General features: G+C 38.0%; 1 protein-coding gene across 4 annotated transcripts in view; it reads left to right on the top strand.

Moving 5' to 3' along the window:
- Positions 1-26,922, top strand: part of PPP4R1 (protein phosphatase 4 regulatory subunit 1) — a 73,773-nt gene that overhangs the window by 25,541 nt on the left and 21,310 nt on the right. For 3 of the 4 annotated variants that reach the window (XM_033178347.1, XM_033178346.1, XM_033178345.1), the window contains exons 5-11: positions 4,317-4,459; positions 4,953-5,099; positions 8,300-8,407; positions 8,544-8,609; positions 9,579-9,737; positions 16,277-16,404; positions 23,312-23,838. In XM_033178347.1, coding sequence (XP_033034238.1) covers positions 4,317-4,459; positions 4,953-5,099; positions 8,300-8,407; positions 8,544-8,609; positions 9,579-9,737; positions 16,277-16,404; positions 23,312-23,838 — 1,278 coding nt within the window. The remainder of the gene's footprint in view (positions 1-4,316; positions 4,460-4,952; positions 5,100-8,299; positions 8,408-8,543; positions 8,610-9,578; positions 9,738-16,276; positions 16,405-23,311; positions 23,839-26,922) is intronic. The other variant, XM_033178348.1, reaches the window with a different exon arrangement.

Below are 26,922 nucleotides of genomic sequence, written 5' to 3'. Positions count from 1 at the left end.
TCTCGATCTCCTGACCTCGTGATCCGCCCGTCTCGGCCTCCCAAAGTGCTGGGATTACAGGCTTGAGCCACCGCGCCCGGCCTAATGTTCCTAATATTCTTACAGGGTGGGCACAACATTTATAGGCTTAACTGAGTAATAGTCTACCTTTGTATACATAATTGCTTATGTATATGCTTGTTCTAAAATGGTTTTAGCAGGGGTCTCATCAAGTATAATTTTTACTTGTTTTTTAAATTTGATTTAAGTTAAATAACAATTTAAATTCATGGCACTGTTAAGCCTATTATGGTTATATTCCTTAGTAAAGACAGATACTCTTTAAGGATGGATTTGTGTTTTCCTTTATCTGTTTACCAGCTCTAGAGTTTTTTTTGGGTAAGTGTGTGGGCGTGTGTGTGTTTTAAAATACCTTCTCACGTTGGTAAGTTCATAGTAAATTTCTCTATTGTTATAATTCCATTCATTAAGTATACATCAAACAGTACATACTCTATACCAGGTTCTAGATTAAATGCTAGAGCAGTCATTAAGGTGAACAAGGATTTCTGCCGTCAAATTAACAGTTGAGTGAATGCAGCCAACATATAAACAATAAATTACAGTGGGAAGGATCGGGGCAGGCTTCAGAAAGTCAGTGACATTTACATTGGATTTGATAGAATGATGAGGTATAGAGAGGGAAAGGGCTTACCCAGGAGAGGAAAAGACAGAGGAGTTCAAGATGGTGGCCCATTTGGTCAACAATGAGGCCAACCTGACAATGAGACTAACCTGCTGAGTTTCCAGGTTAGAAAAATTAGGCTGTTAAATAAGGTAGGTGAGGGCTAGATTGTAAAGGATTATAACAAAGCATGCTGATGACTTTACCTGTTTTGTGATTTAGAACAGTGTAGTGTAGCAGTATGAACTGATATGGTGAAAAAGATGGGTGACAAGAAGACTAATTGGAAGACGATACCAATTAATTGGGTGTTTTTGTTTTTGAGACAGAGTCTTGCTCTGTTGCCCAAGCTAGAGCAGAGTGGTGTGATCTCCACTCACTGCAACCACCCCTGCCTCCCAGGTTCAAGCAGTTCTCCTGCCTCAGCCTCCCGAGTAACTGGGATTACAGGCGTTCACCACTACACCCAGTTAATTTTTGTATTTTTAGTAAAGGAGGGGTTTCACCATGTTGGCCAGGATGGTCTGGAACTTCTCTAACCTCAAGTGATCCACCTGCCTCAACCTCCCAAAGTGCTGAGATTACAGGCATGAGCCACCGTGACCAGCCAGTTAATTGTTATAAGGATGAATTGTTGGATAGAAATTGAAGTGCTAGGAGGGATTCCAAGGCTAACCTCTGGATAGAGTGAGGAAGAGAGAGAATTTGACCCTGAGGTCTCTAATTTCTAGGACTGGGCTTATTGTCATATCTGGGTAAGATAAAGACTATTGAATAATAACATAGCTCTGAAGTGAGCGAAATATGTATCCTTTGTTTAGACAAATAAACAGCTGAGAACCTTTCAGTCTTCTGCCTTACCTTCATTAGCTTTTATCTTGATTTTTTATTCCCCAAAATTTACCATCTGCTTTTATTATTTTCCCCTGCAATGGATGGACGTGTAGTGGTTTCTCATTGTGGTTGTAATTTACGTTTCCTCAGTAGCCAGTGAAGTCCATACCTGGTTATATACTTGCTGGCTCTTTGGGTATCCTTTTTTTTTTTTTTTTTTTTTTTTTAAGATGGAGTCTCACTCTGTCACCCAGGCTGGAATGCGGTGGCACGACCTGGACTCACTACAACCTCCTCCTCCTGGGTTAAAGTGATTCTTCTGCCTCAGCTTCTCGAGTGGCTGGGATGACAGGCACGCACTACCACGCCCGCCTAATTTTTGTATTTTTAGTAGAGCTGGGATTTCTCCATGTTGGCCAGGCTGGTCTTGAATTTCTGACCTCACTTGATCCAGCCGACTCAGCCTCCCGAAGTGCGGGGATTACAGACATGAGCCACCATACCCGGCTTCTTTTTTAAAATGTCTAAGTCTCTTCTCCCTTTAAAAAATTGGCAGTCATTTTCTTACAGATTTACAGGAATTCATTCTGCATATGAGCCCTATGTTGTTTATATGTAATGAAGATACCTTTTTCACTCTGTGGCTTGTGTTTGCACTCATAGTAATGCTTCTTAAGAGAAGTGCTTTTCCTTTATGAGTTGTGCCGCTTTTGTCTTCTTAGAGATTTTCTCCAGTCTCAAAGTCATAATAAATATCTTTTCCTGTATTCTCTAACACAGAGAAGCCTTGTTGTTTTTTGCCTTGACATTCAGATCTGTATTCCACCTGGAATTTATTCATGCGCATGAAATGAAGTGGAGGACAAGTTTCTTTCTGTTTTTTTTTTTTTTTTTTTTTTTTTAATGTGAGGAGCCAGTTGACACAATACCCTTTATTGAGAAGGCTATCTTTCCCAGTTCACCTTGTAATAAATCGGTTGTCTATACATGCATGTGTCTGTTTCTGGGCTTCCCCCGCCGCCCCATTAGTCTATTTGCCTAAGCAGGGCTTTGAAGAAAGAAAAGTTGCTTATTTCATTTTTAACTGAAACCATAACTTGTGTCCTCCTTCTGCTTCAAAAATATAAGCAATTGTCAGTGTTAACTTAGAAAATTCAGGATCCATGAGAATAGCAGAGGCCTGTATGTTTACTTTTTTTCTTCAAAACAGAAACACTCTATTTTGTTCATATCTGGCCAACCTCACATGGTACAACAGTATAATAGAAATTCCAGATATTGGTTTGTTGATAAGATTCTGAGCTTTGTAAAATACCAGATTTTCTATTTAAAGCTATGTTGATTTCTCTGTTGAGATCTGAAATCCTAGTAGACACATTCATACATATTTAATGTAATTTTAATAATGCATAATGATAATGGGTACCAAAGTTCTAGTTAGGTCCAATACAATGACTTGTTACTGATAATCCATCGTGTCTGTCTGTATTTCAGTCACTTGCATGTCTTCTATAAATTGCCTACTTGTATCCTTATTGTCTTTCTTATTATTTATTTGAACAGTGTGTTCTTTGTGTAGTTGACTTCCTAATACTCTGTTATACATGAATATGCTCCCAGGCTGTTTTCCCTTTTAACTATCGTATCTGTTATCTATAATAAAGTTTTTTCATTTGTTTGTTTTTGAGACAGAGTCTTGCTCTGTCGCCCAGAGTGGAGTGCAGTGGCGCTATCTTGGCTCACTGCAACCTCCACCTCCCGGGTTCAAGTGATTCTACTGTCTCAGCCTCTGGAGTAGCTGGGATTAGAGGCATGTGCCACCACCCTTGGCTAATTTTTGTGTTTTTAGTAGAGACGGGATTCACCATGTTGGCCAGACTGGTCTCGAACTCCTGACCTCAAGTGATCTGCCTGCCTCGGCCTCTCAAAGTGCTGGGATTACAGGCACACCCAGCCTATAATAAAGTTTTTATAAAGTAAAATTAGTTGGTTTTATGGTTGATTTTTGGATTTTGTCTTCCCATCTCAGGATTAAACATTTAATATTATCTTTTAGTACTTTTAATCTTTATGTGTGATGTGCAGTAGGCACTTTCGTTCCGCGCTAACTAGCCGATTTTCGTAAACATTTAATATTATCTTTTAGTACTTTTAATCTTTATGTGTGATGTGCAGTAGGCACTTTCGTTCCGCGCTAACTAGCCGATTTTCGTACTGCTGCTTCTTAGACATTTCATCTTTTTGAAGCCCAGAGATTTGAAATGCCGTATTTCTCACATTTAAATTTGCCATATGCACTTGCGTCTTTTCAGGTTTTCAAAAAATATTTGTCACCTTTAATTTTCATTTACCCATTTTTAGTCTTAGTTAAGTCTAATTATGTATCTTGCATTTATTGACTAAGTTGAGATTAGAAACTAGTTTTTATGACTTGTCCTATAGGTTCTTAAATAGTGGAATTTATCGATAATACTATGTATGTATCCCAGTATTGACGTAAATATCAGATAGGATATTTAACTCCTAGCACAGTGTGGCACAGTGTAGGTGATGAATAAATTAATTGTTAAGAAATGGTTAGATACTCAGTGCATACTGTGAACAACAGAAGCTTGGGTTGAAGATAAGGTCCTCCTTTCACTCATGGGATTGATCTGTGTATGATTCTGAAAAGGATTGCAGAATTAAAGGATGTTGTCCCAAGTCCTTTATTTTTTGAAGATGAAAATCCAAAGCCTTCCTAAGTATCCTCAAGTCCAGATAAAGGTTTTGTTGCTGCAGGAGAACAGGTTTGCTCACATTGCTGTTATCTCAATAGAACCAACTGTGAGAGCGGAGCTGATGGAACAGGTGCCTCACATCGCACTGTTTTGTCAAGAAAACCGGCCTTCAATACCATACGCTTTTTCCAAATTCTTACTACCTATTGTGGTTAGATATCTTGCAGATCAGAATAATCAGGTAAGAGTACCATTTATATGTTCTTAAAAGAAATTTGTGTAGTGTAATATATGGAGAATAGCCTAGCCTAAGTGTTCTCTTTCGAATGTTTTTTTTCCTCTTTAATTCGGTTATTGTTTTTCAAAAACGAACATTTTTCTTAGACAAGATGTGTTTAGAGTCTGACAAATCTGGTAGATCCCTTTAATTATTATAGACACTGCCTAGTAACTGCACTCTCACTTGGTAACCTCCTAGGGGTCCCTCAAAATGTTTGTTACTTTGTGAGGCACCTTTTACCAGGATGGCTCTGTCCACTTCCTCTGTTATAACACAATCTACCAAGTTCTGTAGTCTTTGTAATAGTTGAAGAAAAGAAACACAAACATTTATTTGCAGAGTTTTGCCAGTTGTGGGTCCCTTTGAGATGAGAAATCTTTGTTTATAAAAGTCAAGTGGTAGAATTTTGTCACGTCGCATATGTGCTTTGTTTGTGGTGTTCTTTTTCTCCTAGGTGAGGAAAACAAGTCAGGCAGCTTTGTTGGCTCTGCTGGAGCAGGAGCTCATTGAACGATTTGATGTGGAGACCAAAGTGTGCCCTGTCCTCATAGAGCTGACTGCCCCAGATAGCAATGATGATGTGAAAACAGAAGCTGTGGCTGTAAGTCAAATGCCAGTTTTCCATTTATGCAAAATGTGACTGATAAGAGGTGCTTATTAAAAGTTAGGCTGGGGTCAGGCACGGTGGCTCATGCCTTTAATAATCCCAGCACTTTGGGAGGCCGAGGTGGGTGGATCACTAGAGATCAGGAGTTTGAGACCAGCCTGGGCAACATGGTGACACCTGGCTCTACTAAAAAAATACAAAAATTAGCCAGGCTAATTTTTGTGCACCTGTAGTCCCTGTTACTTGGGAGACTGAGGCAGGAGAATCACTTGAACCTGGGAGGAGGTGGAGGTTGTAGTAAGCCAGGATCAGGCCACTGCACTCCAGCCTGGGTGACAGAGCAAGACTCCACCTCAAGGAAAAAAAATTAGGCTGGGCTGGGTGCCGTGGCTGACTCCTGTAATCCCAGCACTTTGGGAGGCCACAGTGGGAGGATCACTTCAGACCAGGGGTTTGAGATCAGCCTGGCCAACATGGCAAAACCCCATCTCTACTAAAAAATACAAAAAATATTAGCCAGGTGTAGTGGCACATGCCTGTAATCTCAGCTATTCTGGAGGCGGAGGCACAAGAATCATTTGAACCTGGGAGGCAGAGGTTACAGTGAGCGGAGATCATTCCACTGCATTCCAGCCTGGTTGACAGGACAAGAGTCTGTCTAAAAAAAAAAAAAAAAAAAAGAAAAGGCTGCTTTACCTTGTTTAACCTTTTTCTGTTAAAGTTGCCACAAGTCATTAAATTTGAAATATTCTCAGGGCTAGAAAGGGACATAAATGCTTGCAAAGGAAAATGTACCTTCTGCAAACAATAAGAAAACAATAAATAATTGTAAAGTATTATGTCAACATGGAAAACTGAAATGGTTATTTTATCCGTGCAGTTAAAATTTTAAAAACCCTGTATTGAACGAAGAAACACTTGAACCCCTTCAGTAGGTATTGAGCACTTTTCTAGGCATTGTAAGCACGGTGGAAATAAAATAATACTTGGCTCCTGCTCTGACAGGTGTGGTCTTTCTGGGAAGGATGGTCAGGCAAGTACATTTCCCAGGATATATGACATCATTGATGGTTATCAGAAGAATATACAGATTGTTAAGCCATTATGCACATCATAAAGTCAAATGTAATAGGAAGATTCTGGGTTTTTTGGACATGGTTTGCAAATATTCTGATTACTTGAAGGCCATGAGAGGGCATGAATTAGAATGGAGTAGTATCTGTTGTGTCACATCTGTGGTTCCTGAGTTCGGATAGTAGTAATTCTGATGGTAAATTTATTCAAATCTATTTGGATAGTAAGAGTTCACTCCTTAAACCTGAAATAATATGGTTGCATCTTTGTTGATATTTTTAAAAAATTACACTATATGTAGTGCTGCTGGATTATCATTAGTGGGATGAATTAGATGATCTTCCTAGTCTCTTTCCCTTGAAGAATTTCTTGAATCTGTTATTTTTAGATACTCAGTTACCAGTTAAGAATACATTTACTTTTTCAGTAATGTTTTTATTGAAGTGAAACTTACATGATATAAAATCATTTTAAAGTGTTAGTGGCATTTAATATGTTCACAAAGTTGTATAACCACCGCTTCTTCCTAGTTCCAAAACATCATTATTTCTTTTTTTACTTTAAGATTTTTTCAATGAAGGAAGTCAGTTTTGGTCTTGGCCTAATTTTTGGTTTATATTGAGCTGTTTAACTTGCTGTATTATCATTCTCAATGCAATGTGAAATTAGTAAAACATTATAATAAAAAATTTAAAAACTATATCCAGTGGTAGTAGGAATCTCATGATTCTCTTACAGTTGTGTGTGTTTTTTGGTCATGTTTTATATTCCTTGGCTTCCATATTTTCTCTGTCTTGATAGAGAAGGTATAATTATTTCTTAATAAAAACTAATTTCTTAATAAAATAATTCACTTTTAAATAATTTAGTTATGCTACGTCAGTGATATACAGCATAACTTTGAATTGTTAACTAGAGCATGGAGATGCTTATTCAAAAAACAAAGCTGGCTTTGGGATTTAGGAGATGTAGGCCTTGTCTCCAGTTCTGATGTTGATGGGATTTTCATGGGGATAGTGTTGAATCTGTAGATCAATTTGGAGAGAACTGCCAGTTTTACAGTCTCTGAACATGGTAGATCTGTTTATTTAGGTCTTTGATTTATATCTTTAATCTTTTGTAGTTTTCAGCAGAAAGTTCTTGAGTGTATTTCGTTCAATTTCATATTTTTTTAAAAGTACTTCTGTGAATGATACTGTTTTTAAATTTTCCAGTTCATTGCAGAAATAGAATAGATTTTTGTAGTCTAATTTATAGCCTACAACCTTCCTAAACATACTTATTTATTCTGGTGGCTTCTTTGTAGATTTCTTCTGATTTTCTATGTAGACAACCATGTCATATTTGAATAGAGAGAATTTTCTTTCTTTGCAATCTTTATGTATCTCTTTTACTTCTTTATTTTGTCCTGTTTGTACAGTCTAGCAATGGATAGAATTGTTAAATGACGACAGGCTATCCCATTTCTTTCTGTATTAACTGCGGGAGCAATGTATCTAAATAGAGGGCCAGTTTTCAAATAAAGTTAATCCTCACTTTGCCTGCTTTTAGCTGAAACATGCCTGTATCAGAACTGTGTCCATGCTTTCCCTGGAACTGAAGCTTTGCAAAACCAGGACTTGGTTCTGATATGTATGAGCTTTAGTTCACAGGGTGCTTTTCAAGGCAAGTACTGAATTATTTTCTTAGCAATACAGATATGCTAAATCTAGATCTTTCCTGGGGATAATTTTCCCCTTGAACAGTCACTAATGTTTTTAATTGGGAAAATGTAGGTTTTTGTTTCTTTTGCTCTTAAAATTACCAGGCAAAATGATGAAGTAGTAATAAGATGGAAACCGGACAAAAATGAAATTGTTAGGATTTTCTGTGGGTTTACTGGGCATGAAGTATTTATGGGTTGTTTTTATTGATTGTGGTTAATATCTGCCTTTGTTTCCTGCTTAGATAAATAAGATGAAATTAATAATTGGCTATGAATATTTTCTGTGATGTATATAGTATAATGATGCCATATCTATTTTGTTTCCTTAAATTTATACTTTTATTAAGTTATTAAATTTAACTGAAAGAGCCTTACTTGATATTTTCAGTTGTGTGTTTGTTCTTACTTATTTTAGATAATGTGCAAAATGGCTCCCATGGTTGGGAAGGACATTACAGAGCGTCTTATCCTCCCTAGGTTTTGTGAGATGTGCTGCGATTGCAGAATGTTTCACGTTCGAAAGGTATTTTTTTCGGTTTTTTTCTTCTGTTTAAAAACAGTGCTAGTGGTTAATGTACTGATACATGACATTTAAAAGATTATCTTAGAAGAACCTTATGTGTAATATTTTGAAATGTCAGTGATGCTTTTGTTGTCAGGTCTGTGCTGCCAATTTTGGAGATATTTGCAGTGTAGTTGGCCAGCAAGCTACTGAAGAAATGTTGGTAAGTATTGCAGATATAAAGGAGTAAACAGTGTGTGTTACAAAGTAGTACATAAAGTTTGAAATGCACACATTTACTCCAAAGTTTTATTAACACAATTCCATGAATATAAACCAGAAAGATAATAACTTTGAATTTAGGAGTTTAAATATCTGTAATCTGGGCGTTTGAATTATATTTTTGATATTTATTAAAAATATAGATATGTTTCAGAACCATTGATCTGTTTTTACCTCTTCCATTTCTGTTAAGCAAATCAATTCTTATTCAATTGAATCTTTAATTTTATTGCAACCCTCAAGAATGTTGATGGCATATTAATTGTATAGCAAGTTAGTTTTAAGTAGTACACAAGATGCATATACTTGATGTATAAGGCACCATACCTAAAGAGTTTCTGAAGCCATCTCTTACGCAAAATAATTAAGTTCAGGGGCAAGCGCTTGTATAACATTAAGCTATGATTGTTGAGAGTGCTTTTGCATAGCCAGTTGAGTTATAAATTAGATGTGATTTATTGAAAATTGTTGAGTATAAATACTAATAGATCCTACTTTTTAAGACAATCCAATATTTAAAATACTGAGGCCAGGCTTGATGGCTCACACCTGTAATCCTAGCACTTTGGGAGGCCAAAGTGGGTGGATCACCTGAGGTCAGGAGTTTGAGAACAGTCTGGCCAACATGACGAAACCTTATTTCTACTAAAAATACAAAAATTAGCTGGGCGTGGTGGCACACGCCTATAATCCCAGCTACTTGGGAGGCTGAGGCAGGAGAATCGCCTGAACCCGGGAGGCGGAGTTTGCAGTGAGCCAAGATCGCACCACCTCACTCCAGCCTGGGTAAAAGAGTGAGACTCTGTCTCAAAACAAACAGACAAAAAAAAAAGGCAGAAAATGAAAGCAAAGTAACTAATGAAATCTGCTATCTTTATCCAACTAACAAGACTCTTTCCTTTTCACATAGCTGCCCAGATTTTTCCAGCTTTGTTCTGATAATGTATGGGGAGTCCGAAAGGCTTGTGCTGAATGCTTCATGGCAGTTTCATGTGCAACATGTCAAGAAATCCGACGGACCAAATTATCAGCACTTTTTATTAATTTGATCAGTGATCCTTCACGTTGGGTAGGGTTTTGATTATCACTTTTGTAAAATAATACATTTGTGTCCGTTTTAAAGCAAACATAATTTTGACCTCATAAGAAATAACTTAAAATTTAAGATATATTATTTTTTATACTTTTAGGGATAGACAGTAGAAAGACTCCTATATTAACAGTTTCTATGTTTTTTTGTAACAGGACAAAAATTTCTTGACAAATTTAAGTCCTGTTTTTTATTTAATTGGCATGATGTATAATGTTAATTAATTTTTAGATGTTAAACCACTTCCGTCTGTGGAATAAGTCCCACTTGGTCATAGTGTATAACTCTTTTTATATGTCACTGGATTCAGTTTGTCAGTATTTTGTTGAGGATTTTTGTGTCCTTATCATGAGAGATATTAGTCTGTAGTTTTCTTACGGTGCCTTTGTCTGGTTTTGTCAGAGTAATAATGGTCTTATAAAATGTGTTAGGAAATGTTCCCTCCTCTACTATTTTTGAGGAGAGTTTTTCAAGAATTGGTATTGATTATTCCTTAAATGTTTGGTTGAGTTCAGTGGTGAAGCGGTCTGGGCCTGGGCTTTTCTTTGCCGATAGTTTTAAAATTCCTAATTCAGTCTCTTGTTATAGGTCTGTTGTGTGTTTTTTTTCTTGAGTCAGTTTTCATAGTTTGTATCTTTCTAGGAATTTTGTACATTTCATCTAAGTTACCTGATTTTGTTGGTATATGGTTATACGTAGGATTCCTTTATCATCTTTTAATTTCTGTAATGTCAGTAGTAATGCGTCTTTTTTCATTTCCTATTTGAGTAATTTGAGTCTTGTCTCTGTTTCTTGGCCAGTCTGCTAAAGGTTTGTCCGTTTTGTTGAGCTTTTTAGAGAATCAACTTTTGGTTTCCTTGGTTTTCTCTATTTTTCTATTATTCATTAATTTCCATTTTAATCTTTATTCTCCCTTCTGCTTGCTTTTAGTTTGCTTCTTTAGGCGAAGGTTAGGTTATGGATTAGAGGTCTTCCTTCCTTCTTTGAATTATCATCTGGGGTAAATGGCTTTCAACCTGAAAAACTTACAATTTAATATTTCTTGTTAATATGGTTCTGCAAACAACTGTTTTCATTTATCTGTGAATGTCTTTATTTCACCTTCGATTTTGAAAGACAGCTTTGCTTAATGTGAGATTGGGTGTGTTATGCCACTGCCTCTGACCTCTTCTGTTTCTGCTGAGAAGTCAGCTGTTAATCATATTGGAGTTCCCTTGTAAGGGATGTGTCATTTTTCTCTTGTTGCTTTCTGGATTTTTCTCCTTGCCTTTGACTTTCAGAATTTTTACTGTGATATATCCGTATGTGCAGCTCTTTTAGTTTATACTACTTGGAGTTGATTGAACTTCCTAGTTATGTAAGTTATGTTTTTCTATACATTTGAAAAGTTTTGAGCCAACATTTCTTCAAATATTTTTCCTTCTCTTCTCTCCCTGTAATATTCCTATTGTGTATATGTTAAGTGCTTAATGGTGGCCTACATTTCTTTGAGGCCCTTTTCATTTTTCCTCATTTTTTCTCCTCTCTATTCTTTGGCTTGCATAATCTCTCTTGATCTATCTTCAATAGATCAATTCTTTGTTCTGCCAGTTCAGATCTACTGTTGAGCTCATGTATTGACTTTACTTTAGTCATTGCACTTTTCAGCTGTAGAATTTCCATCTGGTTCTTTTTTATAATTTCTCTTTATTGATGTTATACTCTAGTTGATGCAGCACTGTCCCCATACCTCCCATTACTTCTGTAATCATCATTTCCTTTGGTTCTGTGAACATGTTTATAATAGCTACTTTGAAGTCTTTTTGTAAGTCTGAAATCTAATTGCTCTCACAATCAGTTTCTGTTGCCTGTCTCTTTTATCCCCCTAATGTATGGAGGGTTTTTTTTTGTTTTTTTTTTTTCTTTTTTGCCTGCCTTGTGATGTTTTGTTGAGAGTTGAACATTTTAGATAATATATGTAGTAACGTTGATACTGGTTGTCCTGGCTCCCCCATGGGGCTTGTTACCATTATTTGCTTGTTTAGTGACTGGCTGGAATGCTTGAGTGAAGGCTATTTCCCCATTCTAGGAGGTACAGCTTTGGGTCTGCCCACAGTCACACTGGTATGACAGGGGCTTGGTGGGTATGGAAGGGCAGCAGCCTGAGGTTCCATTGGCTTCTTTCTCCTGGTGAAGACTCACCACCCTGTGAGCTAGACCAGTGGCTTTTGGGGCCCCAGTCTTTTCAGTGTGCCACACCCAAAGGAGGGTGGAAGAAAGGAGCCTCACCCCTCAGCTGCTGTCACTCAGGACTGGGCCTCAGCATCAGGTAGCTGGAGCAATGCAGCCTGTGCCCAGGAGCTGCGGGAGAGCAGACCCCAGTGTGCTTGGCCACAGCACACTACAGTCTCACACCTCACCTCTCTGGAGGTAGTATAAGGAGGAAATGGTCGGCCGGGCGCGGTGGCTCATGCCTGTAATCCCAGCACTTTGGGAGGCTGAGGGGGGCGGATCACGAGGTCAGGAGATGGAGACCATCCTGTCTAACACACGGTGAAACCTCATCTCTACTAAAAAATACAAAAAATTAGCCGGGCATGGTGTGGTGGGTGCCTGTAGTCCCAGCTACTCGGGAGGCTGAGGTAGGAGAATGGCATGAACCCGGGAGGCGGAGCTTGCAGTGAGCTGAGATCGCGCTACTGCACTCCAGCCTGGGCGACAGAGCGAGACTCTGTCTCAAAAAAGAAAAAAAAAAAAAGATTCTCAGCTTTTTTACGATGTATACTACATTTTGTCAGTTTTCTTGAATTGATATCCCTTCATTTGCTGCTTGCTCCTAGGGTCATTTCCAGGGGCTTTGAATTATTGTTTTATAATTTTCACTTCACCGGGAAGTGGCTCAGATGAGCGCCTCACACGGTCATGGCAGAGATCAGTCTCAGGACCTTTGCATATTCATTCCCAAAACAAAATTGAGGTAGAGGGCAAGACTCGTTAAGCCTTGATATTATATTAATGTTTTTGTTATATCCTGTATCAGCTTGTTAGAAAAGATTAGCATAACTTACTTAAAGTTTTCTTTGTGAAGCTATGTATTTGGTCCTTGTTTGGATTGATAACATGCATTAGTTCCTATTAATTTGAGGATATGGATGTGTCAGTCATTTTAGAGATGTACAGCTCTTCCTTGGTATCCATGGATTGGTTCCAGGACCCCTTGTGGATACCAAAATCTGAGGATACTCAAATGTAACCTATGCACATCCTCCTGTACACACTCAACAGTCTCGGATATAAAATGACATAGTATTTGCTTGTAACCCATGCACATCCTCCTGTACACTTTAAATCATCTCTAGATTACTTATATCTAATACAGCATAAATGCTATGTAAGTAATTATTATTCTGTATTATTTAGGGAATAATGAAAAGGAAAAAAGTCTGTACTTGTTCAGTACAGACACAGCCATCATGGATCTAACTATGTTTTCAATGTGCAATTAGTTGAACCCACAGAACCTGTGGATACAGAGGGCAGACTATATATGCTGCACCTGTCTGAGAAAAATATGTATCTTATGCTTATTTTACACACACACACACACACACGCATAAAAACTATGCCTGTTTAGTTGCAAAAAAAATACAAGATAGTCTTTTGTCTGAACAATGTTAAGCCATTTCGGGAAGGTTATAATCTACTGTATTATCTCTTCTCAAAAGTTAAAATGGGATTTTTTTTTTTTTTTTTTTTTTTTTTGAGACGGAGTCTCGCTCTGTCGCCCGGGCTGGAGTGCAGTGGCCGGATCTCAGCTCACTGCAAGCTCTGCCTCCTGGGTTTACGCCATTCTCCTGCCTCAGCCTCCCGAGTAGCTGGGACTACAGGCGCCCGCCACCTCGCCCGGCTAGTTTTTTGTATTTTTTAGTAGAGACGGGGTTTCACCGTGTTAGCCAGGATGGTCTCGATCTCCTGACCTCGTGATCCGCCCGTCTCGGCCTCCCAAAGTGCTGGGATTACAGGCTTGAGCCACCGCGCCCGGCCTAAACTTGGATTAAAAGTTAATTTTATTTCTGAAATTCTTTAATATTTATTCTTTGAGTGACTTGTGGGATTTTTAGTGGTTTCCAGAACCTTTGTTTAAAATCATTATTTGTTTATTTCTTAAAGTCATTGAAACTAGTAAAAGCAGTAGCTTAAAGTCAGTTTATTTTGAGGAATAGCTCAAAGTAGAAATATTTTTATAGTGTTGGAAAATTACTCAATTACAGGCAGTGGGGTGTGTTGGAGAGTTAAAATTGGACTTTAGTCCTGATTTCATTGTAACTATAGGGTAACATTGAAGAAGTCATTTTATTTGGATTCCAGTTTCTGTTTTTGTGAAATCAAGGAGGTAGATTAATAGTAGGATTTAATTAACTCTTACTAGACACTCCTAAGTGATATCTGTCCTCCACATTAAACTTTTTTCATTCTAATCTAACAATAAGGTAAACTAATGATTTAGATAAATTAAGTTTTCTATGTCCTTTATTGGGAACAAGCTCAGAGATTTAACAATATTCAGAGAAGATTACATTCATGCATACAGTGTTAGAAGTGACCTTTTATCCTTTTATGGAAGTGATGTTTGGTGACTTACGAAGAGGAGAAAACCCTTAGTTTACACACATACGAGCTATTCTTTTTTCTCTCGTGTATATAATTCTAGCCTTTTTAAAAAACCAATTGAGTCATTTCTTATATATGCTTGTCCAAGAGTAAGTAAATACTAATAATAGATATGCTTTACATTTATTTGCTTTTGTAAAAATCATGCTTACTATATAATTATCTTAAACTTGAAAAAGGTATTATGCCTTTTTTTTTTTTTTTTTTTTTAAGAAAAGGAATGCTAGCCAGGAGCAGTGACTCACACCTATGATCCTAACACTTTGGGAGACAGAGGTGGGAGGATTGCTTGAGGCTAGGAGTTCAAGACTAGTCTGGGCAGCATAGCAAGGCCCTATCTCTGCAATGAAAAAAAAGAAAAAGTAACTGGATGTGGTGGCACATGCCTATAGTCCCTAACTATTCGTGAGGCTGAGGTTGGAGGATCACTTAAGCCAAAGATTTTGAGGCTGCAGTGAACCATGGTAGCACCATTGTTTTCCAGCCTCCACAACAGAGCGAGACCTGCCTCAAAGGAAAAGGAATGCTAAACTTCAGGGAAATTGGTGTGTGGCAAAGTCAAGGTTTTAGTAACATACCAGTTTTCCCATTGTTGTTGCCTTTGTCTGATTGTGTCCATCCATCCTTCCTTCCATAAAACTTCTCATTTTCAAAAATATGACATGAAATGAAATTCTGTAACTTTTTTTTTTGAGACGGAGTCTGGCTCTGTTGCCCAGGCTGGGGTGCAGTGGCCGGATCTCAGCTCACTGCAAGCTCCGCCTCCTGGGTTTACGCCATTCTCCTGCCTCAGCCTCCCGAGTAGCTGGGACTACAGGCACCGCCACCACGCCCAGCTAATTTTTTGTATTTTTTAGTAGAGACGGGGTTTCACCGTGTTAGCCAGGATGGTCTCCATCTCCTGACCTCGTGATCCGCCCATCTCGGCTTCCCAAAGTGCTGGGATTACAGGCTTGAGCCACTGCGCCCGGCCTCTGTAACTTCTTTATCACCCCTCCTACATGAGACAGTCATCGAGAACAATAGTTTATGCTTCGAGATCTTTGTGACATATATTTTAAGTTAACATTATATTTCTAGTACATCAGTCTTGCTTCCTTGTAGTGAACAAATTAAAGTCTTTCCTACCTGAAAACATTAAATGTATTTATCACATTTTGTTGACCATATTGATTTTTATGTTCTTTGTGGCACTCTTGGTTTTCCTTATTCTTTTTGTTCTTGAGAACACAGCAGGACCTTCTTTAGTTTTGTTCTATGCAAATGTTTTATAGTATCTCATACTTAGATTATCATGGTTCAAACATTCAAGAGAGGATAAAAACAATTGAAAGTAAAACAGAGCAAATAGGGATTTGTTTGTTTGGTATATGTGGTGTTTGAGTGCTTTTTTTAGACAGTCTTGCTCTGTCACCCAGGCTGGAGTACAGTGGTGTGATCACGGCCCACTACAGACGTAGCCTCACGGGTTCACGTGCTTCTTCCACCTCAGGCCCTGCTGAGTAGCTGGGACCACAGACATGCGCCACCACACCCTGCTAACTTTGGTATTTTTTGTAGAGACTGGATTTCGCCATGTTGCCCAGGCTGGTCTCAAACTGCTGGACTCAAGCGATCTGCCCAGCTCGGCCTCCCAGAGTGCTGGGATTACAGGCATGAGCCTCTGCGCCCAGCCAGAGAAAATAGCTTGTAAGAATTTTTCAATCCTAGCTAAAGTTCTGAATTTGGGCTTCCTTTAGAAAAGCTTTATTATTATCCTAAACATACTTTGGCATTTGAAAGTAGATTATTAAATATATATAATGTGTGTGTGTATAATTCTTTTTAAAAACGATTCCTTTATTAAATTGTCCTTTTTCTTTTCCTAGGTTCGCCAAGCAGCTTTTCAGTCTCTGGGGCCTTTCATATCTACTTTTGCTAATCCATCTAGCTCAGGCCAGTATTTTAAAGAAGAAAGCAAAAGTTCAGAAGAGATGTCAGTAGAAAACAAAAATAGGTATAATTTTAAAACCGTTTTCTAATTTTAAAACTTTGTTTTCTAATTGTACTGCTTTTAAACATTATTTCCACTATTCTGCAACAAATGTTATTTTTTGATAGTTTGCTATTTCTCTTGAATATAAAAATTGGTGAATATTTTTATAGAGCTTTTTTTTAAGTGCATTTGTTTGTTAAGTATCTCTTTGGTTGGCCGGGCGCGGTGGCTCAAGCCTGTAATCCCAGCACTTTGGGAGGCCGAGACGGGCGGATCACGAGGTCAGGAGATCGAGACCATCCTGGCTAACACGGTGAAACCCCGTCTCTACTAAAAAAATACAAAAAAAAAATTAGCCGGGCAAGGTGGCGGGCGCCTGTAGTCCCAGCTACTCGGGAGGCTGAGGCAGGAGAATGGCGTGAACCCGGGAGGCGGAGCTTGCAGTGAGCTGAGATCCGGCCACTGCACTCCAGCCTGGGCGGCAGAGCCAGACTCCGTCTCAAAAAAAAAAAAAAAAAAAAAAGTATCTCTTTGGTTACATGTCGAATGAGTAGATGCATGTAACACAATTAGGTAGTTGCCTGGCACATAGGAAACTCGAAATGGTAGATTATGACTTTTAAAAAAAACCTTTATTTAATACATTATTTACCTAGTCAATCATTCATTGATATCTACAGTATACAGGGTAATTGTTATACACTGTGAAGTATTTTGTTTTTTGTTTTTTAAGTAGTGAAACTTAATTTAGGAATAGGTTTTATTGTCCTTTTCTGTCAAATAATTTAGTTGTGCATCTTGGATTCTCTGTCAGTGGTGATTGTAATCTGCCAGTTCAAGGAGAAAGCATTGGAATGATTAACACCAATTTATTATATTTGTTACCCAGTATATCAGTTTTAAGTATATCAGTCTCATAGGGAAACCAGAGTTTTAAATAAAGCTTAGTCAACTGGGATTTTTATTTTTAAATGTTTTTGCATCAGAATTTTTCTATTTAATTTAAATTTTTAGAATTTATTATAATATATATTTAGGGGAAAAACGAATTCAAGCCTAACTTATTAGTATGTGGGAAATGTACACAAACTTTTACGGTTATGCACTTGTACAAGTTTTTGAAGCAGTCCCTGCTATAATGCTTGAGTTACCATAGTGTCTTTTCCCTCCCTTGTCATGATGCTAATGGACATTTTCTTCTGTAGGTCTTGATACTGTGCTATTTGCTTTCTTGGTGTTTTGATTTGGCAGTTCTTCTTTCTTCTCTGCTGCCTTGTTTTACCTTTTTGCCCGTTCTCCTACTGTCCTGCTGAATAGCCAAACAAACCTGAGGTACTGTTTTTTGTCAAGGAAGAAAATCACTCAAACCTGTCTTCCTAGCAAGCAAAGTCTGTCAGTTTTTTTGAAAACAGGTGCTGCAAGGAGTTTGACAAAAGTGATGATGGTGGGTGGGGAATTTTATGTATTTTTCATTTTTGAAATCAGCATACTTAAATTACTTCTGTATACTGAAGAATGTTACATAACTTTTGTTTTAAAATCTGAAATGGGTCTAGTAAGTCAAACTATAAATTTACAGAGAATTGTATAGGACGAGTTGGTAAACTTTCTTCTCTTTCACAACTACTCACTCGGCCTTTGCAGTGTATAAGCAGCCATAGACATTACATAAATGGACAAGCTTGGCTGTGTTCCAGTAAAACTTCACTGATCTAAACAGTGTGCCTATCAAGGCCATGTTTGCTGTCTACTGGTGTGTAGCATTATTGCAAGAGCTATTTAAAGGCAGTTTAATTTCTTGATTCTTCTTCCATTGTAATAAGGTATGTCTTAATGTCCAGGCAAAACTATTTGTATTGCTGATCTTCAGTAATATTATTAGAGCTTATTAAATTATGTTAATGATATGGTAGGCGGAAGAGAGCATTCCTGGCTAAGGAAGGAGTTATGTAAAAGCTTTTATATTGTAAAAGCTTTTGCACATTTTGACATTCTATCTTTATAAAGAAGTAGTACTGTATATTATTAAATCTCAGAACCATTAGTTTGTTTGCCCTCCCTTAGATAGCACACTGGCATTTGTCTTAAGCTGTCTTAAACTGTTGTGGTGTTAAGATTGATTGATTGATTATGCAAAAGTTAACTGAGCACCTACTATGAACCAGAAACTTTAAGTGGAAAGATAGAACTTAGTTCCTGTCCTGAAAGTTCTCTCAGTTTCTTAGATTCAGGTTTTTCAAACAATGTCTTACAAAGTAAGAAAGTTTTTGGCAACATATTTCCACCACTGTTTATTGCATAGTGTTTCATCTGACCCTAGAAACGTTTACTATCACTTCATTACTGTTTGAAGCATGTATTGATTCCAAACATCTGACTTACACATCAGATCTTCCACTCACCCTGGATCAGGCTATTAATGCTTCTTTGAAAGTGCTGATAAAGCCTGCTTCACAGAAGCAGAGTTGAAATACTCAAATCTGCATTTTGAAAGTATGTAAAATAAGCATTCGTTATCACAATGCACCATGTTTTCTTAATTCTCCCTGTTTTTGTACTTGCTGCTCTCTGGGAAGCTTCTTGTTCCATCCATACCTTCGTTTAACAAAGTCCTGTCTTAGACTCACTGACTTGTCCAGGAAGTACAGAGCTTTTGCCTTCGTCATCAGTAGCGCTGTGAGCACTATTTTAATCCTATCCTTTTGGCTACATATTGGCATCTATCATCAGTAGCCTCCCGGCCGTGCATTGTGGCATCCAGCTCCTCCCATTGTCTCTGCTGGGACTTGCCCTTTGGTGCACATATTAATCCTGAATGAATTATTCTAGGAAAATATGGATTTGACCTCAAAAATCTGAAATAACCACTTTTGCTGGGGTTTTCCAGTTTAGCTTAATGCTAACTATATGAAAAAAAAATATTAGCACAAATTTGGAAATATTTCATGAATGCTAAAACTTCATTGAGTTAATTCACAGTACTTGGAAGGTGTATCCTGGAGTGTGTTTGCTTTTATCTCAGGATACAATGCCTCTTTAGCCAGATGTTCTACAAGTCATTTTCTCCTTGAAATACCTGTAGTTAATTTTCTAGGCCCATAGTCTCTAGTAAGGAACTCTGAGGATATTAATTGCAATCTTATGTAGGCACAAAAAGACACTCAGATTCCCCCTTAAGTAGGTAGTTTCTGGACTGTCCTCTGGTGCTCTTGATACCTACGTCTCTCAGGAGACAGGGTAATTCTCATTATACAGAGTCACAAAGGGCCTCAGTTTTCAAAAAAAATTTGTCTTACACAATAGCTTTTCAAAGTCTGACAATTAGGAATATCAGAATTTTAGCATTGTACAGCTTGATTTTGCATTGACTATTATACTTTACCAGGAAAAATTCGAATTTAGAGAATTTATACTTTTGACATTTTTGAAGCCATGCATGCTATAGTTCTATCCAGAAGTTAATATTGTACTAGGGAAAACTTTGTCTTCTAGTTTCATTGTAAGAGTTTTAAGTTTGGACAAACTAACAGGTTTACATTTATCAGACAAACAGTTACTTGACCAGTCATTCTCCGTTCATTTTTGCAGCTGAGAATATTAAAATTTAATTTTAACACCAAGGTGAAATAGTGATCAAGGAACTTCAAGCCCCTGTAATTCCATCACTTTGGGAGGCTGAGGCAGGAGGATCGCTTTAGCCCAGGAGTTTGAGGCTGCAGTGAGCTATGATCATACCACTTTACACCAGCCTGGGCTACAGAGTGAGACCCTGTCTCTTAAAAAAAGAAAAAAAGAGAAGTTCATTATATTTATTAGATAGTACATATGAGGTCTTACAAGTTTTATCCATTTGCTCTTCTCTTCCCCCTTTCTGAACAATATCTTATTATAGATTTAAAATTTTAGTTTGAATGATTTCAGAAATTTTGCAAGAATATCACAAAATAATTTCATATATCCATCTAGATTTTCCAAATACTGTTTTACCATATTTGCTTTATTCTTTTTTTCTGAACTCTTTGAGAATACATTTTAGACATGATATTCTTTTTACCTTTTTAAAATAGTATGTATTTCTTTAAAACACAGATGTTAATATGTAACTGTAGTCCAGTTACCAAAATTAGGAAATTAACATTGATACAATACTGTTAGCTAATCTGTAGCCTTTATTGAGTTTAACCAGTTGGCCCACTAATGTTCTTTATAACAAATAGCTAATCTGTAGCCTTTATTGAATTTAACCAGTTGGCCCAGTAGTGTTCTTTATAGCAAATAGCTAATCTGTAGCCTTTAATGAATTTTACCAGTTGGCCCACTAATGTTCTTTATAGCAAATAGCTAATCTGTAGCCTTTAATGAATTTTACCAGTTGGCCCACTAATGTTCTTTATAACAAAAGGGAAAATTATATATTTTTTAATATGGACAAAATGGGAAATATGTAATTCATAAACGTATAGAAGACACATTTATTTTACATAATAGCACTAGTTTCAGGAGCTCCTTTGGGAGAGAGAAAACATCTTACAGGTTATCTAGGTCATCTCCTCATTTTTATGAATAAGGAATAAGTGAGGAATCCTAGAAGTCATTGAAAGGCTCAGAGTTTTATATTAACATAGTGCCAGTGTGAGAGTAAGAACTTAAAGTCTGGTTTCTTCACACTTATAAATAATTGTATTATATATGCATACTATATATATTGTAGTTACAAGAATAGAAGAAAAATACCAAAATTTAAAATGCAGTCACAATGTGTTATGTTTTCAGATGACTTAACAAATATGTTTTTGTTCATCAGTATTTTAAAAAATAATCACCTGTTTGTGAAAATATGGTTTTTAAAACAGCATTATGATGAGAGGGAACTTCCTAATTTCATGAGAATGTAGATGGTGACTGTTGAACTGGAAGCCCACGTAGGTATTAACATCACCCTCCTTTTGCACAGTCCTTTTAAGTCTCCGTTAAACATCTTTTTTATGTGTATTTGAAGGCACACAGGTGCTTTTTTCTGTATTCATCTTACGAATTTACTTACATATTCAGCCATCCTTATTTCCCTTTCATGTTTTTTTGGAAGCAATGTCTCTTCACCTGTTTAATCTATTCCTCTGTGTTTTTGAAGCCCATATTCTTTCCTCTTCTCAGAAAGACGTTGCTTTATCAGTTATTCCATCAATCTCTGTGTCTCCAGTTCCTTCATCTCTTTTAACCTATTTTCCTCAGTCTAAAAATATGCTCGTTATGCTTTTATACAGGAAGAATGCCTTCACTCTTTATTATTCTGTGCAATTGTTGTGTTATTCTTCATTAATACTTGCTGCCTCCGCGTGGGTCAGCCCCACACATCTGAGTTGATGACCTCCACCTCTGTCTCAGTCTTTACCTCTTTCTCATAGATATCACCACCTAGAACCCAACATGGATAGCTAACTCAGCCTATCTCAACCTGAACCCGTTAGCTTTCATGTGAAACTTACTTGTTACCTGCAGCATGCAATAAGTGGAAAAGTCCTGTTAGTTTTTGCTGCTGTTTGAATGTGTTCTGTAGTCCTGAAGACACTACCTCCATCAGAACATCATCACTTTTCACCTGCACATCTGTAATTCCTGCCTCCTATCTTACCTCTCAACTCCTTTTCTACACTTCCTCCAGAATGGTCTTTCTGAAACAACAGATCTGTCAACAGTTTCCTTAACTTCTACGTGATTTCCTGTGGTCCAGGATGAACTCCGGAGGTCTGCTGGTCTGGAATACAGTGGTTCCTGTCATATCTTTCATCCTTGTCACCGATCATTTCCTCATTGCTGATTCCTGAATGCGTCGCACCTTGTGTGCCACTCCGGCCTTTGCATGTACTGTTTCTCCTTTGGATGCTTTTTTCTTCCCCTTAGCCCCATAAACATGTATTGGTTCTTCTGAGCACAACTCATAAACGTGTGTTGGTTCTTCTGAGCACAACTCATGTCATTTTCTTGAAGGCCTTTTAATTTTCACTCCCATCTCCTCCTGTGTTCAGTGTGCATGCATCTGTGCTTACCACCCTGTCTAGCAGCGATTTGCTGATACATGTTCACTTTTTCTGTTTGCCTCTAGTTGTAATCTCAAGAGTAAGAGCTACATCTCATTCACGTTTGAATCCTCAATACTGATTTCATTTCCTGGCTGTTAGTAGGTGCTCAATAAATGCTTGTTAAATTTAATTGAATCAAGTGATAACACTTACAGTCGTATTTTAGATCATAGATGGCAGTAATCAGTGGACTTTAATGAATTTGTACCAGCTGTCCTTATCAATTAAGTTATGACCTCATTTTAGGATAACCTTGGGGAGTAGAGATGAGTATTTTAGAAGAAACAGAAGTAATATTTACATTCAAGCAGATTTTAATATATTTTGTGAGATAGCAAATAAGTATCTTTCCTACTACTATCTTAAAATTTTTTTAAATTTTCGTTGTGTAATGTAAGCAAATAGGCTTTAGGTCTCAGCTTTTCAATATGTCATTGGAGTAGAGAGGCAATACAAGTAGTCCTAAAAATAAAATAATTTAAATATTGTTGTGTATCTTAAAATGATTGTACGAATTTCTGTTTCCACTACTTTTCTTTAGTTATTTATTATTGAAATTAGCATGGTATTATAGAATCCCAGGATTCTTAAATATTACCTTCTCTAACTAATACATATTGCTTGACTATTTAGACTTATACTTAACAGGTATTTACATCTTTGAACACAGAACAGCTGATGGAGAAAGAAGCATTATAAATAATATACATAAACTCAATTTGTGCAGATAATCCATAATTTTTAATGTTTAACTTGTCTAAGTGCTATATGTAATATCTTTCATCAGTTTTTTTTAAAGTAATTATCCTTTCTTACTGTTTTTTTCCCACCGAATAAAACAATAAAAGGACCAGAGATCAAGAAGCCCCTGAGGATGTACAAGTCAGGCCAGAGGATACTCCTTCAGATCTCAGTGTTAGCAATTCCAGTGTCATACTGGGAAACACGTTGGAAGACCGTGCTGCTGAGGCATCTGGGAAGCCTCTAGGTGAAATTAGTGTTCCACTGGACAGCTCTTTACTTTGTACTTTGTCCTCAGAATCTCACCAGGAAGCAGCTAGTAATGAGAATGATAAAAAACCTGATAACTACAAATCTATGTTGCGACCAGAGGTTGGCACCAGTTCACAAGATTCAGCTCTCTTAGATCAGGAATTGTATAACTCCTTCCATTTCTGGAGGACTCCTCTTCCTGAAATAGATCTAGACATAGAGCTTGAACAGAACTCTGGGGAAAAACCCAGCCCAGAGGGACCAGAGGAAGCATCTGAAGGCCCTGTGCCCAGTTCTCCAAACATCACCATGGCCACCAGAAAGGAACTGGAAGAAATGATAGAAAATCTAGAGCCCCACATGGATGATCCAGATGTTAAAGGTATGGAAGTCAGTCAAGTTCTTTATTCTGAAATTGATTAAAAATATTAGTGTCTATCTTAAAATTTCATTTCAGAAAAAATTGCCATTTAATGATGTATTATGGACGGGGCACAGTGACTCATACCTATAACACCAGCACGTTGAGAGGTGGAGGCAGGAGAATCACTTGAGATCAGGAGGTCGAGACCAAACTGGGCAACATAGTAAGACCCCCATCTCTACAAAAAATGAAACATTAGCCCGGCATGGTGGCACATGCCTGTAATCGTAGCAACTTGGGAAACTGAGGTGGGAGATCGTTTGAGCTTAGGAGGTTGGGGCTGCACTGAGCTGTATTTGTGCAGCCTCGACCTCCTGAGTTCAAATGGTGTCAAAGGATCATGCGCTGATAGTTCTCCAGCTTGGGCAGCAAAGTAAGACCCTGTCTATTAAAAAAAAAAAAAGGTAGTATGACCATCATTATGTATTTCTAAATTCTGTTGATAAATACAATTAATCTGATTTTCAGGAAATTTTTTATTTACAATAGGCTCATCATTGCATTCCTTACTGTCATTTTATTTGTTGATAAATCACTCTCTTTGAAATTTTCAGTCACTCAGTGCTTTACAGTTTTAAAGTTTGGGCTCTGCCTTAACTATTTTGCACAGAGACTCACAACCTTTTTGTAAGATAGCAGCAGACGCAGTCATTCTTCTGTGGAAAGACTGTAGAATGGGCCGGGCGCGGTGGCTCAAGCCTGTAATCCCAGCACTTTGGGAGGCCGAGACGGGCGGATCACGAGGTCAGGAGATCGAGACCATCCTGGCTAACACGGTGAAACCCCGTCTCTACTAAAAATACAAAAAAAAAAACTAGCCGGGCGAGATGGCGGGCGCCTGTAGTCCCAGCTACTGGGGAGGCTGAGGCAGGAGAATGGCGTAAAACCCGGGAGGCGGAGCTTGCAGTGAGCTGAGATCCGGCCACTGCACTCCAGCCTGGGCGACAGAGTGAGACTCCGCCTCAAAAAAAAAAAAAAAAAAAAAAAAAAGACTGTAGAATGTTCATTGCGCCACTGCACTGCAGCCCGGGCGACAGGAAGACTCTGTCTCGGGCGTGGGGAGGAAGAGACTGTAGAATGTTCACAGCAGGCATAGTCAACTCTTGATGAGTGTTTAATGTCTTTACAGCTTTCACCTTTCTGTTTAAATTTTATTATTTACCAACTTAAGTTTATTAAAGTTTATTGAACTTCAGTGACTCCGATTTTTTTTTTTTTTTTTTAAATGGACTCTCGCTCTTATCACCCAGGCTGGAGTTCAGTGGCACTCGATCTTGGTTCACAATAACCTCCGCCTCCTGGGTTCAAGCAGTTCTCCTGCCTCAGCTTCCTGAGTAGCTGGGATTACAGGCACGTGCCACTGCACCCAGCTACTGTTTTTTTTTTTTTTTTTTGAGACACAGTCTCACTCTGTCACCAGGCTGTAGTGTAGTAGTACCATCTCGGCTCACTGCAACCACTGCCTCCCGGGTTCAAGCGATTCTCCGGCCTCAGCCTCCCAAGTAGCTGGGACTACAGGCGTGTGCACCATGCCCAGCTAATTTTTGTATTTTTAGTAGAGACAGGTTTCACCATGTTGGCCAGGCTGGTTTTGAACTCCTCACCTCAGGCAGTCCGCCTGCCTGGGCCTCCCAACATGCTGGGATTACAGGTGTGAACCACCGTACTCAACTTATTTTATTTTTCTTAAACCATATATGGAAAAAAAGATTACCAGTTGTCCTTAAGCTGGTTCTGGGAGCTCTCATTGTATTATAGTACCTGCTAGTTCTCTGACATAGACTAGTCACTTAAATATTAATTGAAATATGGAAAGAATTGCTCTAAATTTTTCTTTCACTAAATCAGTGAAAAGAAATATGCATATGTTGCTTTTTAAAAAGATTTACATGTACATGCATACAAGTTTCTTGATATGACTGTGTTTCAGAAGATATCCAATACTCTTTGTACTGTAAATTTACTAGCTGCAGTTGAGAGAGTTCAATACAAATAACAAGCATACCTTGGAGATACTGCTGGTTCAGTTCCAAACCACTGCAAAAAAGCAAATATTCCAGTAGAGTCATACAAATTTTGTGGTTTCCCAGTGCATAAAAAGTTATGTTTACAGTCAAGTGCAGTGGCTTTCACCTGTAATCCCAGTTACCTGGGGGGCTGAGGCAGAAGGGCAGCTTAAGGCCAAGAGTTTGAGACCAGTTTGGGCAATATAGCAAGACCCTCATCTCTAAAAAGATTTTGAATAGTAGCTAGGCATGGTTGCACACACCTGTAGTCCCAGCCACTCGAAAGGCTGAGGTGGGAGAATTGAGTCTAGGAGTTGAAGATTTCAGTAGCTATGATCGCACTACTACACTCCAGCCTGGGTGACAGAGTAAGACCCAGTCTCAGAATTTTATAAAAGTCGTGTTTATACTATACTGTAGTAAGCGTGTGATAGCATTTTGTCTAAAAAAAAAAAAAAAATGTACATACCTTCATTGAAAAATTACTAAAAAATGCTGATGATCATCTGAGCCTTACACAAGTTGTAGTTTCATTGCTGGTGGAGAGTCTTGCTTCAGTGTTGATGGCTGCTGACTGGTCAGGGCAGCGATTGCTGAAGGCTGGGGTGGCTGTGGCGGCTGTGGCAATTTCTGAAAATAAAACAGCATGGAAGCTTGCTATGTCAGTTGACTCTTCCTTTCATGAAAGAGTTATCCGTAGCTAGCAATGGTGTTTGTTGGCATATTACCTGCAGGAGACATCTTCTTTAAAAATTAGAGTCAATCTTCTCGAACACCACCACTCTTTTATCAATAGGTATATGTAATATTCTAAATCTTTTGTTGTCATTTCAACAATGTTCACAGCATCATCACTAGGAGGAGATTCCATCTCGAGAAACCACTTTCTTTGCTCATCCTAAGAGGCATTTGTTCAAGTTTGGTCAGGAGAGCCGGATATAGTGACCATGTGCCTGTGATCCCAGCTGAGGACAGGAGAATTGCTTGAGACCAGGAGTTCAAGGCTGTAGTGGTTATGATTGTGCCTATAAGTAGC

This window comes from Trachypithecus francoisi, unplaced genomic scaffold (assembly GCF_009764315.1).
Source record: "Trachypithecus francoisi isolate TF-2019V2 unplaced genomic scaffold, Tfra_2.0 Lachesis_group19, whole genome shotgun sequence".
NCBI lineage: Eukaryota > Metazoa > Chordata > Mammalia > Primates > Cercopithecidae > Trachypithecus > Trachypithecus francoisi.
This window is presented reverse-complemented; position numbering and strand designations above follow the sequence as displayed.